We start from the raw sequence: 19,366 nt of genomic DNA, 5'->3' as shown, positions 1-19,366 counted from the left end.
TGTGTGTGTGTGTGTTTTTTTGATTCAGCAATTGTACACTTGCAGCCACCAGCAATTTATATTTCCTTCACGTTGTCCTGTAAAGTCACTGTGACATTGTGGGATGCGCATCTGGACAGAGGAAGACTTTGGTGATTTTGCTCAGCAACATCAGACAACACCATTTTCATCCTTACATGCCAACTGACTGTTTTCCGACTGAGCCCTTATTCAGCTGTGCAGGCAGTACAAAGCACAGCCCCACAATTGCCCATGATGACAAGATGGGACCATGACTATCGGTTGGGTAGCCCCTTGTCTGGGCAGCCTATATTTAACAAACGTTTCAAAAGTATCCATTGCAGTGGCACCAGCACAGTGCAGCAGATGAACGGGCCTTTTCACAGGAGCTTTGTGTGCCAATCTGCTATCTTCTAAAGCCATATCCGTGGTCTGTGCCCCTGTACCTGCTTCTCTCTCTCTCTCACAGTTCAGACACAACTTACCGTCTCTTCACAGAGGAATGCCTGGTTTCAGTTATACAATGCACAGCTTGTCTAACAGTCCAAATGTCCTTCTGAGTTACAAGTTCTGAGAGGAGAACCCTAAATTAAATACTACTTTCCAAGGCTCGCAATCACTCCTCCACCCGTCCCATTCCATCCCACCCAGCCCCACCCCTACCCCCAAAACCCAACCCACCAGACTCTTACCGTCCCCACTTGGTTTGAGTTCGGGTTCCTCCCAGGAGAGCAAGGATCCCCCCTCCTCCAGGGACAACCTATGGAAGAGGCTGCCCGCCATGTCCCGACCCAGTGCTGCGTGGCAATGGTGAGGATGGAGAGACTCGGAGCTCTTCTCTGTTTTCTCACACAGTATATCTCCGTGTCTTTCTGGCTGTGGCTGCCTCTCCCTAATCTGTGTGTGTCCCTGTCTCCCCTTCTGTCTCTCACTCTGTATTACTCGCTGTGTACGTGTGTGTACGTCTCTCTCTCTATTTTTTCTCTTTCTCATTCCCATTTATTCATTTATGCCTCTCTCTTCTCCTACCTTTTGTCCTTTTTTCCCCCTATGAAATATCTCTCACTGTCTCCATATCTTTGTCTCTCTCTTTCTGTGTGTAGCCCCTCACAGCTCCGATGCCAGGCTCTACTGGGCGTCTTGTCTGGCTGTGCTTGAGGGAAAGCTCCACGGTGGGGGGGGGAGAGCGCTGGTGGAGGAGAGGCGAGCCGCGATGCTGTCAATGACAGCAGCCTCCGCGGTGTTTCTGTGGGAAGGGGAGGGGTGGGGCTGCTTGAGGAGGGGCCATCTGCTCACAGGCACAGGAGGCAGTGTTCTAAACAAGGCCACGCCCTCGACCTCTTGCCCACTGACTGTGACCTCACACCCCCCCCCACCAATCACCTTCCCCAAGCTCTAGAGCTCCGCCTTTTCGCTGAACCCTGTTGGTTTCACCAGCTCTTACCTTTGTAATGTGACATGGTGGGGTGGGAACATGATGGCTGACCTGAATGTGCCTATCCTTGCTGGAGGGGGCTTTCAGCTCCACTGTTCCACAGAGGATTCTTAATTCTATTGCCGACCCCTCCGTCATGCCCAGAGACAAGACACAGAGGAGACAGCGGTAATTAAAATCTAGGCTGCCGCTTTAATGAGCACCTATTTTGTGACAAGGAGCTAACAAGGAGAGCTCTGCATCTTCCAATTTTCACAGTTTAATTTTGTCACATTAACTGAGGTTAACTGCAAAAGGGGAAGAGGTGTGGCTATGTTGCCAAATATACATTTCCAGAGCACCAGGCAGTTTACCACCTGATGTCACCTCATTAAAATCCTCTGCTAGCGCACGTTCATTTGAAGGGTCGCTCTTTCACATTGCACTTCAATGAACTGCCCTCGATGACATGAGCATGTAACAAATCGTATTTTATGGGTTGTTAAGCAGTCAAATTGTTCTTACTGCGAGCTGGAAGGCAGTCATGCCCCCTATGACCTTCTAATGGATAATGATGAGGTTGAGAACTCTCTCCAAGCTCAATGCTCTACTCTGACAACTTTGGAGCCTTCAGACGATTCCTTATAGCTGTGTTTAATTCAATTCTCAATGAATGTAAGGATGAAAAAAATTTTAAAAGTTAACAAATACCATGACACAAAAAAGTTAATCTAAATCACTATGATGCTCAGTTTACCCTAAATGTTCTTAAAAATCGTGAATTGTTATGAAACGGCCATTTGCTAAAAGCCCATTAACACATTAAAGTCATTACTTGTCAATGACCACCCAGTCAGACTGTGAAATGTAATCTTAAAGTGGTTGCGAGCTATATAAATGAAACACAGCTGCTGGCTGCGGGCATCTTCGCTCAATGACATCTCCTCATGATTAATGCCGTGTTGTTTTAAAAGATTTAAGCTGACCAGGAGGACCAAGAAGCCTGTAAAAAATAAGAGGGAGCTTAAAATGAGACCGGCCGTATTGATTCAACGTCTTCCATGTGGGAATGGCTTTACAGGATCGATGGCCTTACCCTGGCCCTGGGGCAACTTACTGTAGACAGTACTCCGTCTACAGCTTCCTTTTACTGAGAATGATTCTCCGCTGCTGAGATGCTAATACAGTATCCTCATCTCCTCCATAAAGCCATTGACTATTTGGCTGTCTCTGCTTTAGTAAAGACAGCGGCTCAGTCAAGTTCATGCATGCATACGCAGCTAACGCAAAGGTGTAGCATTTTCAAGGTAATCGTTCGGCACACAGTGTATAATAAGTATGGAAATGTACTGCGTGTGACCTTTCCAAGCCCATTGGACAACCACACCAATAAGCTTTGAATCCACTGTGCCAATAGTCCCCCATCTTTGGAACCCTCAAGCCCTTTCACAGACGCTCATTAGCAAGACTTCAATCACCTAGCGTTAACTGAACATACCATGGACTAACCCGTCCAGAAAAAAAGACATCAACTGGAGAAAAGGTCAAGTCCAACACAAGATTTGTCACAGGACTCCTTTAACGCCCTGTCAGCATTGCCGTTCACCACATGCTACCTTCTCGAGCTGTCCACCTCAGTTATCAAACAGATACAATGAACTGACAGCCAGCGGCAAATAAAAGGTCAAACATGTTAGCAGGTGGTCATGAATGCTTCTGCTGATGACCGGAGCTCTGGTCTACAAAAAGAATGCAGCAAACTTTTTCACTGGGTATAAAGGCAGTCATAGACTCAACATCTGTGATTATGCTGCGCTGACACATTTCAGGTGACAGGCTGAGAGAATTAGTCGCTACTTCCTGGCACCCTTCTTCAGAACTTCATTGAACACACTGGATCTAAATGAAAAGCCAAAATGAATAATTAATGAGAGCTGTCAGAAAGTGAAGGGGAATATGGAGAAAGAAAAACTTCTGAAATAAACAAACAAACTCCAAGCCTATCTACTTTCTTTTGCCTTATAAGAAAAAAACACAGTTAGGGGTACACAGCCAATGAATTATCATCATATCGCATTGTATTAACTTACACAGTGTTTATTGGTTTATAGTTTATACATTTTGCAGCAAACTGTGATACAGAATGTAGAATGATGCACTAGATGGATCAATTTCCACTTCTGAATCCTAGGCAACATCCCCCTCTGAATAACTCCATCAGGGACCTTACTATATCTGCAATGAACCCAACTATGGTATTGTACCAAGTAGCAAAGCAATGTGTGCTGGAAAACCTAATCAGACCATATACCATTAAACCACAGCAGGGGTCTTATTTTGATATTGTGTCTATATAGCTTTTATCCGTTCTGACATCCACTTAACACGTATTGATCGGGGTTTAATTACCTTTAAACTGACTGAGATGGTCCAACTGTTATTTCCCTCTTCCCTTCCCATCCCCTTTCTCTCTGCTCTGGCAGTTCATGTCTCCCTCCTAGCCCTTGCTGGTATTCAATCCAGGCTATAAGGCACTTAAACTTTCAGGTAGATGCAGAGTTGATGGGAGGACCTGTCTTAAATAATGTCAAAAACCTTGGCCATGCGTCCCCCAGGGGCTGCTGATGTATTGAGCCATCCTGCAGGTGTCCACGACTGTTGCAAGAAGAGGATCATGCAAACATTGCAAAAAGAGACCATTGCAAAACCTCCTTAGCAATGCACTGCCTGTCTTTGTGTGCATCCCCACCCATTGCTCTCTCCCTGACTATCTCTCCCGCTCAGGAAAGAAATGTGTCGAACACTGCAGCAGGCACAGATGTATCAACAGGGAGGAAAAAACTGATCCATTCAGGGTATTGGCATAAAGCTCCTCGCCAGGTTTGGTTTGTAACCTATGCATGTCCTGCGGTGTTCACTGCCATCCTTCCTTAGAAAGAGTCTTCCTCGCAATGTCCTCATTCACCCTTCTCTGTTCCCACCCGTCCGTCTCCTCGAAAGTTTTTAAAAATGAGAGCTTTGCTCGCGAGCCTAATTCTGCGACCGTCCCTGAGCTGAGACGCTCAGAGCACATAAATGCGATGAGGGATGGTAGCCACGCGGTGGAAGCTCGGTGATAAATGTAACGCCTTCGCGGCGCGGGCCGAGCGAGCTCAATCTCCATTTGGACTTCCATTAGACGGCCTCATTAAATCGCATTAGCAGTGTCGGGATGTGACACAACGCGCGACGTGAAAAACCGTCCCCCGGCTCTCCCCGTTCCTCACCAATGGGGATGTCACAGGGCAGAGTCATTAATCAGCGGCAGGTGCTGACAGCGGTGGCCCGCGGGTTCAAACATAGCTGAGAGTAAGGGTGGACTGGGAGGGTGGGGGAAGTGTTGGTGGTGTTTGGGCAGCAGTGTAGCATAGTGATAAGGTGCAGCGCATGTAACCAAAAGGTTGCTGGTTTGATTCCCCACTGGGGCGCTGCTGCTGTTCCCTTGGGCAAGGTACTCAAACCACAATTGCCTCAGTAAATATCCACGTGCATAAATGGATAACGTGAAAACTGTAACACATGTAAGTCGTTCCAGATAAGAGCGTCTGCTAAATAAAGATAATGTAATGTTTGGGTGGTGTTGAGGTGGCCTACTCACCAGGGTCAGAGCTGGCAGACGCCACGGGCATGTTGCAATCCTGGGGCTCCCGAAATTTATCCCAAACCTGGCAGAGTCAGCTGTTGAGAGAGAGGCAGAGAGAGAGACAAAAGGAGAAAAACAATGAAATCTGAACTGAGATCATCACAGAGGTAGGATTAGATTTGACAGCAGACAGACTTCACATGTTTGCACTCCATATGGCTTCATGCTGCATGCCTTGTACTTAACCATAATTACTTTACGAAATATCACACACGCTGTACCATCTGCAGAGCAACAACAATACCCGACCGCATTTTCTAGCAAATGAAACTTAAGGCCGTCATGATCTGATATCCCCAAACTGAGCTCTTAAATCATTCATGTGAGCTAACCGTTCTTTCCAACCCACCCGGCTATTTCTTTCCACTTATTGTGATTCCGTTGTTTGGGCAGTGGACATTTCCAGATGGATCAAATGAGCACTTGAGTTCTCGACACAGCTCAATGCATTCTTCATCCTACGCTCCTGTTGAGTGTGTACTTTTGGCTTGGCCCTCACATCTTTTCTTTCACTGCACCTTGTGGTTCAACAGGAAATCACAGGAAACCAGAAAACCAGGTTTGTTACAAGGTCTGGTTTCCTGTTGAACAGGAAACCAGGAATTGGCTGCAGAAAAATGGCTGCTTCCTGTTGGCACCTGCCATTGGATAGCTATCTTTCATCAGCTGTTGGTACTCCCTCAAGGCTTGTAAAATCCCATGGTGAATAGGATATATTGTGATAGCCAGCTAGAAACTGACTCATATGTTGCAGGGGCCACCAAGAACAATTATAATAGCTTGCTGATACAAAGCACAATGAACAGTGTTACGGTGATGTACAATTTGAATAGGCGTGGCAAATTTAAAAATACAACTGAAGCTACACTACGCTATCAGCTGAATTGGGCTCAAACTGTAATATGTGTATTTATGACATATTCTCTGATCTTACAATTCATCTTACCCAGCCCTGAGAAACTGCAGAATGTTGCAGTGAGGCAACTTTAAGAAAATTACCTTGCTCATTCCTGACCACGCTAATCAAAACATGAACTATAGAGTATTACAACAATCCCTTGGTGTACTGCTATGAAATGGCTGTGTTCATCAATATTGTGGGTTTGGATGGGTTTGTTGAAAAGGACCGAAAGATCATAGTCTGCTTGGACTGAAATTAAAATCCGTCACTGAAAGTCACTAACCCCAGACGATCCCGGGTAAATGAACCTTGCGCTAATGGTGCTTCACACTCAGCCCCAACTGCAAGCGCATGCACAACAACAGCGCATGACCTCAAGCTGGAGCACACGGCACAGCTGCCCATGCGGTACTGCTGCTGGGAATGCTGCCACCCACCACTGTAAGAGGCTTTCAGCTGGCTGCAGCGCCTCTGTTTGTTTTTCATTTACTACTTCTCCTTCCCAGCAGCCAGCGAGCTCCATCTCTCTTTAGCACCTTCTGTCAACACCCCTCCCAACACACACGCGTGTGCGTACACACACACACACACACACACACACGCTCTCCACCAAGATGCAACTGGAACGGCGTCAGCACTTTCCACCGGGGATAGAAAGAGGGGGAGAAAGGGAGAAAAAAGAGACACACAGACACAGACACAGAGACAGACAAAAAGACAGAGAGAGATAAACAGAGAGACAGGGAGACAGAGACAGATGTAGAGATAGAGAGAATTTCCAAAGGAGGCACACCGAGACAGAGAAAGAGAATATGTGAAAGGGAAGGGGACAGAAAGAGAGAGAGGAAGAGAGAAGTGGAAATATATCTGCCTGCCCTCCCCGGGGACTGGTAGGAATAAAGACGGCAGCAGTCCTGCACTCCACATAGGCTGGGAAGAGAGGGAAGGAGCATCAGTCACTGACAGAGGCATCCGCCCGCAAAGGCCTTCAGCATGATGGAGCGAGACCTCTCCGCTGCGTTTATTCATCCTCTATGTTCCTCCCTTGTGCCAGGGGAGAGAAGCTCGCTTTCCTGACTCCCAAAGCCCACAGCAGCCGTGGCCGCATCCCCAGCTAAAACCGAGCTCTCTCTCCCCCTCCCGTGTCATGCCTGCTTTTTTTCCCCCCTAGTTCTGTGAACATCTTGTCATCTTTTTTTTTTGGCGCACAGTCATTGTGGTTGAGTCAGTCTTCTTTAAGAGGTGGAAATGAAGGTCGAAGTCAACACATCAACACCTGCAGATTCATGAGGACTCGGGGCAGACAGGGAACTGGCTGGTGACTCATCAGGTATTTTATCGAGAGTGCGCGCCCGCGCCAATAGCCATGAGCAGCTCCCGGGCCCCAAGGTGTCAGCAGTAAAGCCAGTGTTTGTATAAACAATAAATTCTGTTTTTTTTAATACAATTGCACCAACAGGGATGGAGGCACAGGTGAAAAAGTTGTTTCTTTATAAATACAGGCTGGTCTTTCTTTAAGGTGACCGTTTGTTTCCTCCTCATGCACCTGAGCCATGCTATTTTTGATGTGCAACATCTGAAAGGCATATGGAACTGCATTGGTTTACATCCCCAGCCCTACCTGCATTACACCTCGCTGGCCACATATTTCACTTCCTCTCCTTTCCTGTGTGGCAAAAACGTACAGCATGAGGTCAACACAGCAGACCTCAGTAAGCTAAGCAGTGCAGAAGCTGCCTTTGATGTATGAGTGCTGCAAGCAAAAAGCGCAAAGATCACCTCCAGGAGGCTGCACTCCTATATGAATGGAATAACTACACCAGCAACTCTGCTCACCCGTGCTGCCTGACAACCTCAGCTTTTGGCTTTTTCACCCTCTGTGCTGAAAAAAATGTGTTTTAAATGCAACTGCAGTATCACTTACAAGATAAAATGGTAGTGCATCCAGTATTAGTGCATAACCTCTGCCATAGGTGTGGCCCTTGAGTCCACCACTCAGTTGAATATATCTGGCCTTGCAGACGCAGAATACAGACAACAGACAACTGACAAAGACAGAGAAGACATACTGAATGTATGTATGTTTGTATGTATGTACAGTATGTGGTGCATCTGATTTATGCATGGCTTGCTCGAGGGAGGGTTAGGCTCAGTTCAGGCTCCTGCAACAACTAGTGGCTGTTGCAAGATAGAAGACCTGCATAACATTGCTCTCTCATCTTTGGGTGACATCCTCCACCACGTCCTATCACTCACAAACAGTACCGCATGCAGTAAATGTGTACAATTGAGACAACATATACTACACAGTACACAGCAGCTCAGCACCTAATGGCATCTAAGTAGTGACTGGAGAGTGAGGCTTTACGCAACCCTAATTGGCCGAGCTATTATGTGCTCTCAGTGACCCACTAATGATAATGTTTTGCTACAGTGAGCAAAGTCGTTTGATTGGCTCGTACCACTTGGTGTGTTGAAAGTACAGCACACAGCTCCACCAGCCATGGAGCTCACGAAGCCTCACCGCAGCGGAGTGAGTACATGGGTGTTCAGTATTCCCATCCTCAGCCGGGACTGAGGGAGACGAACGGCTAATGTTTGAGCGTGGATCACTCATATCGACCTGCTCCAGAGGGTACCACTTAATGAGCTCAGAAGCCATATACTAGGCCTCAAGGCCTGCTTTAATTGGTGTTCAGCCAAGGTAAACAGACGTCTAACATCCTGTGATTAAAATCCGGCTGGAGTGATTTTTTAATGTGGTGAGATTTCAAAAGGTTGCTGGCATGCATAACACAAAAGATATTGCTTTGAGGGACTTTTTTAACTATGTATACATTTTTATTTTTTAACACAAAATAGACTGCATTCATAATGGAGTAGCAAAGCACGGTCAACTCTTTTGTATTCTTTCACACTATAATACCCTCTCTGACACCTTCTTACATTTTGAATAATATTATAATTCTAATATTACAACTAAATCCTTATAATAAAAAACAAACTATGGAGAGAGGCAGAGGGAAGAAAGAAGAGGGGCAGGGAGAGAGGGAGAGTGAAACAGGAGGGGGGGATGAGGGGGTACCCAAGGTTGCTAACTTAAGGTTGCCATGGCAATGCTTAAAATGCAAATGGGGTTGGGGGGAGTGCAGATGGAAACAAAAATAAGAACAAAACAATTTCCCCAACGCCATTTCCCTGCCAAAAAAAGAGAAAGAGAAGAGAAGCCTGAGAAAAGAGAAAAGAATGACTGTTGCTACTGGTACTGCTACTGATGTAGGTGAAAAGGGCTATAGCAAGAGAGTGGGGGGGGGGCAGGGGGTGTGCCTCTTTTAGTAACAAATAGAGATTCTAATGAGTGAATGGGGTGGGGGGCCCAGACACAATGAGATGGGGGAGGGACACTAAGACCAGGAGGCTGGGAGTGTTCAGGGGGTATTCTGCTGACGGTTCCACTTTTTACAGACTACATCTGATTGGAGGTAGAGGAGAAATGGAGGGAACCTGCCTCTTTAAAAGTGATAAAACCATGAGGTTCACCCTTGGGAGTGAATCCTGCTCCCTTTTCCCTGGAGCTGTCAGAGGCTATTGTACCATGGCAACAGTTTTCTTCATTACTGGACCACAGAGCCAATGTCAATAAAATTTTTCAAAAATGAATGAACTAACGTGCGTAGCAGTAGGCATACAACTCCTGAACGGCAATTTTATGTACCTAAAAGTGCTGACCATCCCCCAAGACCAGCTTTTACTCGAATGTCAATTCATCGGTTCAGAATTTCTAAAGAACCTTGATTTAAAAGGAGGCTTATCTTAAAGCCAGGGAGATGGGGACCAGGAACCTGCCTCTTTTGATGGGATTAAATCCCTACTTTTTTTCTCAAGTTGTCCTATAGGTTCCTATCCAAGTTAGTAGTGTTAAGCCATTTAGCCATCTTGTTTTGTCATTTATTTACAGGGTCTGCAAGCAGCTTATTTTCCTGAAATCTCATTTGTCAGCATTGTGTAATGAGGATGATGGGAGGTAAAATCTATACAAACAGAGTATGGCAACCCCACCAAAAAATAGCCATTATGCAGTGGAAGGCGGTAATCTTCTATTTGCATTTCACAAAAACACAGGATAGAAAATTTCACTTTCCATTCCTGCATGTGTTTTCACTATAATGAGGGGGTTATTGATATAGTTGGGGAATCACATGTAAATTTGCCTATTTACATAGGAGAAGCACAGCATTAGGGCAACATCCAAAAGAGACAAAACATTCAGCAATAAGGGCGATGGGACCCTAATTGGGTGAATGTAGAGGCCAATCTCTCTTATGATAACAGGTTTGCCAATCAAAGAAAATACTAGTTCAAAGCAGGAAGCCATGTCACGCTTGACCACACCCCTAAATTAGACCAAAAACGAGGGGAGATGAAGAAGAAGACACAAACACATACACGCACACACACACAAACACACACACACACGCACACACACATACAAGAAGTTTCAAAAGAAGAGGGGTGGTACCTGCAATTAAGGGTTGACAAATGATATAACCTCTGTCGCTGTTAAATCCCTGTGGCTTTTGCCTGAGATTGAATTTCATTATGAAAATGCGATTTGCACTGTAACTCTAAGGAACTCTCCTGGACACGTTGGCAGGCGAGGGCTTAGTATTGCTCCGATTTAAGTGGATCAGCCTTTAATTCCACGCACAGGTCCCTCCGATTCGCTCTGAAGCTCCAAACACCCGCTGTGTTTACCCTGGGAAATGATACACAAACACCAGGCAGCCCATTGAAAACTACAATGCACACTACACATTGTAAACTTCATGATGAAGTTGTTTACATACAAATATGTTTTCCCACCGTTTCTTTCTCAACATTTTTAACATGTCATACAATAAAATCTAGAATCTGCAATACACTATATTAAATCTATGAACCAGTTAAACAATGCTGCTGCAGCTGTATCAAAGGATACAGCCACAACCATTCTGCGCACAACTTCTGTTCATTGCATCTACACAGTATAATGGAGTTCCCCCCCTGCTTAGCCTCAATGGAAGCCCCTGCTTTCTTCCCTAAATTAAAGCCTGCCCCCTACATGTGCCCATGTTGTATCAACCCCCCCCCCCCCCCCCCCCCCCCCCCCTCCGTACGCCCATCCTCCTATCCGGAGAAACAGGACAAAATCCACTGTGAATACACCTATACACCAGGGATGCCCGGATACCTACAGAGTCCCCTGGGCCGCAACTAAAACAAATAACTTGTTGTATGTCATGGTAAAGGGGGCAGCAGTGGAGCGTAGTGGTAAGGAGCAGGTCTCATAACTGAATGGTTACTGGTTCAATTCCCCACTGGGGCACTGCTGTTGTACCCTTGGGCAAGGTACTTAACCCGGAATTGTCTCAGTAAATATCCAGCCGTATAAATGGGTAACATGTATAAAATGGTAACCTACGTAAGTCGCTCTGGATAAGAGCTTCTGCTAAATGCCATGTAATGCTAAAGCTGGGGCGAGGAGTGGGGTAGACATGCAGAATGGCGATTAACCGCCCACTCTCACATTTACAGTAGTTGCAATGACACAGCACTGCTAGGCAGACTTTACAGTGATAAAGACTACAGTGCAGTTAGGACACCAGGCCTCATCGCCATACCACACGATCAACTCAAGGCTGGCAGCGGGCCTTTAATCAAAATTCAGAGGCTCCCACTGCAATTGCCACCCTGACATTGTGAAACAATTAAGATCCCTTGAATCAATTACACAGAGCGACACTGCAAGGAAGATAAGGGACAGCAGGACTCCTCTGGGTCCAGACTGCAGCCAGGAGAACATGACCTCTCTGCTCAGATAGGCAGAGAAGCTCTCTCCGGCAATTTACTCCAGCTTCAGTGCCAAGCGTCCTCATGTCCCACCGCTTGAAAGCAGACACAATCCAGCGGTTCAAAGCATCGCTGTCGCGAGGCAACGCAGGGTGCTGTCCAATACAACGAGAGACACGCTAACAAAACATTGTCTCGTCTGGAGCAGTAATACAAAGCAGCTGTAATCCAGGAGTTTCAGCGGCTCTGAGAGAAGGAAGGACAGTGCGCGACGCGTCAAAATCTCTGGTGTCCTTCAAGCGACTTACACTGTTCAATGCTGGTTCCCAAAACGGCTTCTGCTGGGACTACTGCTCATGACATGCCAGTCACGCCCAGCCCAAAGAATTCTGAGGTATAGGCGCATGGATGACAGGACTGAAATGATGACTGGGACTCCGATGTCTACTGACTCCCTCTCCAGCTGGAAATGAGAGAACTTTACTCGAAGCTGTGATAGATTAATAAGGCCTTTACGGCGGAATGGTTCATGCAATGGGTTAAGTGAGTCACGGTAAGTCTGATGCAGAAAAAGGTATTCACAGGTGTCCTCCTTAAACAGCATTACCGTCCATTTCTACAAGTGTAACCTACCGCTCTGATGTGATCCCCGCCCTGTCTGACTTTGTCTACTGCCAGCAACTTTAGTGCTGTGAGCAACTAACGCCCTCCGGCTGCATCGAAACGTTGCCCTGAAAGCGTGTACGATGCTCAAACAGACGCTGATTTTCGAGCCCCACCAGGCGACTTCACTGACGTCTCCTCCTCTGCTCATTACGTCATAGAAGGATCCGGTCACGTTCCAGAAAACACTCGGGCACCTTTTATTTCTCTACCAGATCTCCATGGCAACATGCAGGAATCATGCATGTCAGAACACAGGAAGACATACAAAAAAAAGGTTGTTTCAGAAATGGTTTAAAAATTCATCCATATAGGTTTTTCTCTCATTGTATGTATGCGTGTGACCACGTGTGGATTACAAGCATATGGCATGTATGTATTTGAAAAACAACCTGATGAAGACCCAAAGACTGAAATGTCGTCTGTGTGCACTACCAGAATAAACCGCTTTTGGGAGCAAACAGATGCGCAGGTATTTGGTTCTTTGATGTTTTGATGTTTCTCTTTGAGGTTTTTGTGAAACAGGCATTTTTCAAGATTTCCCACTTCCCTTACGGTATGAGCTTCTGCTGCAGAAAGCAAAAAAGTATACACTAATCCCAATCACATGACACAGAGGGAACACCAGAACTGCAGAACTGGACTGAACAGTAGCTTAAGGGCCAAATCAGCGGCTCATAATGAAAGCCTTCAATCTGTACTTAAAATAAACTCTCGGGCTCCAGTGGCCAATTAACCTCTCCAGCTCAGCCACCCCTGACAGCTGCTTCATGTGTCTGTTCGGCTTAAAGTGGTTTTCTTTCCACCGCTTCCATCAGCACTGTACAGAGAGGGCACACTAGATAACCACACACCTCCTCCAACATGCAACAATGACAATTCCTTAACCCCAGCAGCCGGGACACCTCAAAGCGCAACTTGGACGAGACTCTGCCCTTCAACTGCACAGATGGCATTGTGATCTACCCGCATGGAGGCTTCCTTTACACACTCTGTCAGCATCAGTAAATAGGGAACCTTTTCCCAGGGAACTGTGGAAACCAATTACCAGCCCTAACGGGATTCAGGCAAAACCGATCAATCCACTGATTAATGAATCTGCATGTATGGGACTGTATAGCACATTCTGAAAGTAAACCAAGCAGTAAACAAGCGGTAAAGCCTATAAGAAGCCAAGGAGGGAAGAGTAGTTTTTTTTTTTGTTTTTTTAAACATCAGCAGAAATATTAATATAGACTGCTGAGGGCAAAATCATGATTTCATCTCTTCATTTCCATTTCTCATGAGAGCGGATATGAGCGGATATGAGAGTTTGGGAAATAATTAACAACATTATTGCACCAACTTTAAAACAACATTGCAACACTGCAAGAACTGCTTCAGCTACATGTGAGCATTTTAAGGGAGCTCTTGCAGGCTAATTTTCCCTCATGAATATCTAGCTAAGCTAAGAGCAGGAAGGTCCTCATTGGTATTACAGATAGAGTAGATTGAATAGATTACGCTGCACTCACATGCAGTACTTTGTATGCTGTTATAGTGTCTTTTTTCCTATCATCGTGAATATTAATGCACCCGAGGTGTTGGAATATTTATACAATGTCTCTGTACTGTACTGAAAAACACCAGATTTCAGAATATGCCATCGCCTGATGACTGCACCAAAAATATTGCTGAAAAAAGTCTCTCAGGGGAGTCTCTTTGTAAACACAGCCACACCAAAGGCAAAGACAGCACAGCTTGCATTATGTTAGCATGCAGAGTCTGTGTTAGCTCACTGCCAAACTCTGAGGCCCGCGGTGCTCTTCACACATGCTGCACTCGAGACCTCGGCTCCCTCCCAAATTGCATTTTTGCTCACTCGCCCTCAGTACTTCCCCTAAGGAATGGCAGAGCATACTGCTGAGTCACCTGTTTGAGGGTGGCCCAATCCAGAGTGAGCAACTTTCACTTGCTTTCACTTCCCCTCCACTGACTTCAGGTTAATCTGATATCCTAGGGTTCTTCTTGTGTTACTGCCTGCTCTCTTAGTGAAGTAAGAACACACTAAGTGAGTAGCTAGAGAGCTATTGCTTGTTAAATAGAAAGAATAAAAACACTGCTGGCTTATGATAAGGATGAGGCAATTTGTAGGGGTAGGGGTAGTTATTTGGTCCCTAGCAGATATCTATATTCATGCTGGTCTGAACGCATGAACAAAATAAACCAAAATGTCTGAATTTAGCTATAGAAATAGTGATGGTAATCTGTATAGCAACTGAAAATTTAACACTGAAAACACTGAAATTTTGACATTCTATCAAATTTTCCAATGCAGGAAGCAGAAACACTGGCTTTGATAAGCTTCTCTGAGATGCCACTGTTTTGTGCTGTTGCCATGGTTTCATGTAGTCTCGCAATCTACCATGAGTGCTGGAATGATGGTGCTGGAGCACATCCCAAATTCACCCATTCTTAATTTCTGTCCCTCTACCACTAACCATGAGGCAGCTAACACATCAGGCAAACTGTGGGCCTCTCACTTGGATTCAAACATAACTGTGATGTCTAACATCCACCGAAGCTTTAGGGACTCCTCCAAACCATGGCATCGAACGTGGTGCACTGTGGGGGCTTGTCTTCGATCAAGTGGGTTCTCCGCAAAAAGAAAGAAAAAAAAAACAACCCTGCTGAAAGCAATTCACTGTGACCACAGCGTAGGCAGTCCCACGGTCCGACCTCCGACTGGCAGTCGCCATGGCAATCCCGTGCGTCACACACTTTAACGGCCACCGTGTTTATGGGTATGGCTGGGTTGTGGGAGGTGGGGTGGGGTGTGTTTCAGGGTGTGTGGTGGTGTTTGTATGGGGAGAGGGGGGGTTCTTGGCCCGCCACTGCGGCTGCCCAACGGACTCCGCTGGCGATTAATCTCCACACAGCCCGACAAGCGGGGGAACAATGGAGGCCCCGCCCCTGCCTGCTGACGGCCACGGCTGATTGGAGCACCTGCACCCCGGCAGGAGTAATTACTCCTGAGGGGGGAAGGAATGAAAACAAGGGATGGGTGTGGGGGGAGGGAGCACGCCTCGCTCCTTACAGCAGGGAAGGGCTTTGTTCCCCCTTAGGCCAAGCTCAGGCCACTCAGACATGATCCTGGGGGAAATAGCTTGACTGGAGCCACTTAACAATCAGCCCGAGGCAGCACACTGGTACACCGTGTGCTCAGAGCCTGTGCCCGATACAGCAAGCCCTCCTGTAAAATTCACCCAGTGTAATGCATAGCTCTTCTTCCAGTCACACACGCTAAACTAAGATTCTTCCACCGTTGTAATTGTAGTATTTTAGCATCTATATTCAATATAAATGCCGTGCTTTTACTGCACGAACAATTTCACATTTCAGGTTCAGTTCAAGTAACACTTTCTACTACACACAAAAAGAAGGCAGCGGAGCAGCTTTCCTAATGAGAGTGGTGAATCGACACATTTATTTGATAATGATGCAGTCCACTGCTGTTAAGGTAGATAAAAACCTGCATGATTTTGATGAAATAAAGCATTAAAATTGACCACTTTGAAAATACATGTTGTGCAGGCACCTTACGCTCAGCCTACACCCTTTGTTACCTCTTTACTACAGTATCTCACACTTACATTCACTGAATGCTGTGCCGCCCTGGATGTGGATGTGCAGCATCAGCTGATGTAAAAACGTCGATCAGATTAAACTTTCCAAAGTTTTGATCATTTTTCTGGTTTCCAGAACCTGGTACACAATTTGCACAAAGGGCAACATGGCTTCACTTCCTCCCTTAAATGTACCACATCTACCAGGTCTGACAAAAAAACAGGCAACTCGCTGTTAGGGAAAAGTCTAAAACAGCCCAAACAGGGTGGTTTCTTTTCTAAGCCTTCCATGCTGACCGGGCAAGCTCAAGCCAAGTCTGCTGCCGCCCCTTCATGGAAAAAGGCCCCAGTTTATTTCGCCCTGTGGATGTAGCTGGAGCGCTCTGCTGTGTGATGGCTACCCCTTGAGCAGGGAGCACAGGCACAGCTCTTACCCGAGACTGAGCTGTGTTCATACAGCTGCAGGCCTGAGCGCCTCCCTCAAAGAGCGCTGGTGCCACTCATCAGCTGAAGTGCTAGGCAGCAGAGACACGAGTGCTGCACAACAACCTGCAGCACAAACATAACGGGATTCGTTATAAATGATAACGAACTCTCCAGCCCCCTCTCTTCACACCTCCACTCACGGCAGAAACGGAGGTCCTACGCAAAACATACGGAAGAATGAATTTTTTAAAAAATCATTTTGTTTTTCGACTCCGAAGCCCCTTTTCGGGCTGTTTTCCTGGCAAGGCTTTTTTTTGGAAGAGGGGCGGTTTATGCTCCCGCCAGAGAACGACAGCTTACACAGCTGCTCGGCTTGGATCTGGATAGAGGGCTGCTTTGAACCCAGCTCTGCGCGCAGCTGTCAAACGCACCAAAGGTTCCTGTGAAGAGGAAAACTTTAATCACCAAGAGAACTCCTCAAGGACCGCGAACCTACAGGGGACTGTGAAATCCCGCAAAATCAGGGCAACTGGCATCTCACGTGTTACCCATTCATACAGGCAGCATTGCAATTAGATGCCGTGCATCGCTCGGGCAACCCATAACCGTTTGAGCACAGGCCAGGGCCCCGTGGAGTTTGTGTCCACTCCGAGACCGGGCCCCCTCCTCCCCGGTTAGGATGCTCCGCATCCCCCGAGCCCGTGACATCACGCCAGGCCCCTAACAACATCACACGGTTCTCTGCGTTCCATCTGCTTCCCTCCAGTTTCACCAGTGCAGAGAAAGGCGGACTCCATCTGCCTTTTAAACAGCCCCCCACCCTGTCTGTTAAAGCCCCAGCCATCATCAGCGCTGGCCACGCCCAGCCCTTTAATGAATACCTAAGAGCAGTTACACACATACAACAAGAATGTTGCTCCTGCATATGAGAACCTTCCTGCAGACCACCCAAGTGGCAGTGCAGTTATTCTTGATTTGCATTATGGAAAGGGACGGTAGTTCTGGACTGTAGAAAAGAGGATTGACTCCCAAAAAATATATGATGGCATAAGCACAGGAGCGCACTATTAACATACACGTTAATGTGCCGATTTCTCAGGCTTCACAGATTAACGCGTGAATGTGAGGTGTGAATCAATACGGCATGACACACACGTGCGTGTGTGCGTGTGCACGTGTGATGGGGAGTGTAGAATACTGGCTGCTCATCATGCACACGCAGACTCACACGTCACACAGAGTGTGTGTGCGCGCGCAACGCACCGCGGCATGGCATGGGGGGGGTTGGGGGTTGGGGGTTGAGGGGGGGGGGGGGGGCCATGCACAGATGCTCATGCGTCTGTGTGAGGAGAAAAAAAGTGTGTGAAGGAGAAAGAGAAACCAAGAGAGAAGGGAGAGACAGCAGGAGAAAGAGAAGGGGGGGGGGGGGGTACAGCAGTGGTATACAAGACAGAGCAGCCAAATGAGCTTATGCAGAGCATGGAGGATACGCGCCTCCATTTCAAAGCCGTGCCCTACATACCAGCAGCACACATGGCATTTCAGGCTAACGTAAGACTTTGCGGCTAATAAGTCAATAATGAAACTAAATAAATAAATAAAAACACACAACAACACAACACAAACATGGTAATTGAGTAATTGAGTATTGCTCTAAATGATTTTATCAGTTGACCAGCCTTCAAGTTGATAAGCCGTATCCTGAAAAGGAAATCGAGATGAAACGTGCAATTCAGGGAAAAAAAAAAATTAATTGAATTGCAATTTCATTTCAACGTCTGTGCTGTTACATCTAAACATTTTCCCCATCAACCCTGATGGACGCAGTCGGGACATTCTGAGGAAAGACAAGTCGCAAAACATCTCTGGGCTACAGCAGTCCTTTTCCATGCAGGAATTGAGTTACAAATAACAAAAAAATAAATAAATCTGTTACAGTAGGACATGAAAGCATCACAGAAACGCCGTGGAGCGCTACGTGAATGATTAGACCTGAGGTGAACCAGACTCCCAATTGTTTGAGTGAGAGGTGGCTGTGGTAACAGCTGACGCATGTCTCAGACCGATTTCTCTCTGAGAGGTCATCACACCATTCACTTTCACTGACCAGTGACATCCCCTTAATCACAATCATTCTATGTAGTGCGCGAGCGTGTGTGTATGTCATAATTTAATAAGCCTTATCCTCAAAAGAAATTTACAACCCTCGTGACTGTAATCAAATCATATAAATGCAAACAGTCTGTAATGACTAATTCGGTAAAAAAAAAAATGTAATCTCATTGCCGTCTTAGTGCTGTAGTAATATTTTAAAAGTTACTGCTTCAGCGGACGATAATTAAATCGAGAAGACGATTGTTCCACATGCTCATCGGCGTTATACCGAAGCGTTCAACAAGCTTCCGTTGTAGCACACAAATAATTCGACACCACAAACAATAGCTCCGTGTTTCCATCGAATCTGACATACGTTGCACGCTATGTTGAACGGAAACTATACGCATAATTTAGCAAATGACGCGCATTTTGCCTTTTCGCGTTTTTAAGGCGTTCGAGATAGCGAAGCAAAGAAAAGACTGACAATAGCCCACAGTACCTATACAATGCCATACCAGCCTCGCAAACCTCTATTGCACAGTGAATAAAAGAGGCATAAATGAAACCGCAACGTAGAAATGAACGGCAACATCACGGGGTGCGACATAATTATAAATCTGATATCAGAAACATTTAAAACAAAAATTCAATCTAGCAAACTAACCTGTTCTGTCTCGTGGTCCGGTCGTTGTCTCGGTTAAATTGGAGGTCTCTGCCGCTACTGAAATGTCAAATCACGGTCCATCCAA

At 46.3% G+C, this 19,366-nt stretch overlaps 1 protein-coding gene across 1 annotated transcript in view; it reads right to left on the bottom strand.

Annotated features, from left to right (window-relative positions):
• The window catches only part of mpp2a (membrane protein, palmitoylated 2a (MAGUK p55 subfamily member 2)), a 49,641-nt gene extending 30,275 nt beyond the window's left edge, over positions 1–19,366 (bottom strand). The window contains exons 1-2 of the mRNA XM_036552004.1: positions 19,282–19,366; positions 5,052–5,131 (exon numbers count right to left, since the gene is read on the bottom strand). Of these exons, the coding sequence (XP_036407897.1) occupies positions 5,052–5,082 (31 nt within the window). The 5' untranslated portion in view covers positions 5,083–5,131; positions 19,282–19,366. The remainder of the gene's footprint in view (positions 1–5,051; positions 5,132–19,281) is intronic.

This window comes from Megalops cyprinoides, chromosome 19 (genome assembly GCF_013368585.1).
Source record: "Megalops cyprinoides isolate fMegCyp1 chromosome 19, fMegCyp1.pri, whole genome shotgun sequence".
Lineage (NCBI taxonomy): Eukaryota > Metazoa > Chordata > Actinopteri > Elopiformes > Megalopidae > Megalops > Megalops cyprinoides.
The sequence above is the reverse complement of the archived record's forward strand: the minus strand, read 5'-3'. Positions and strand labels throughout refer to the sequence as shown.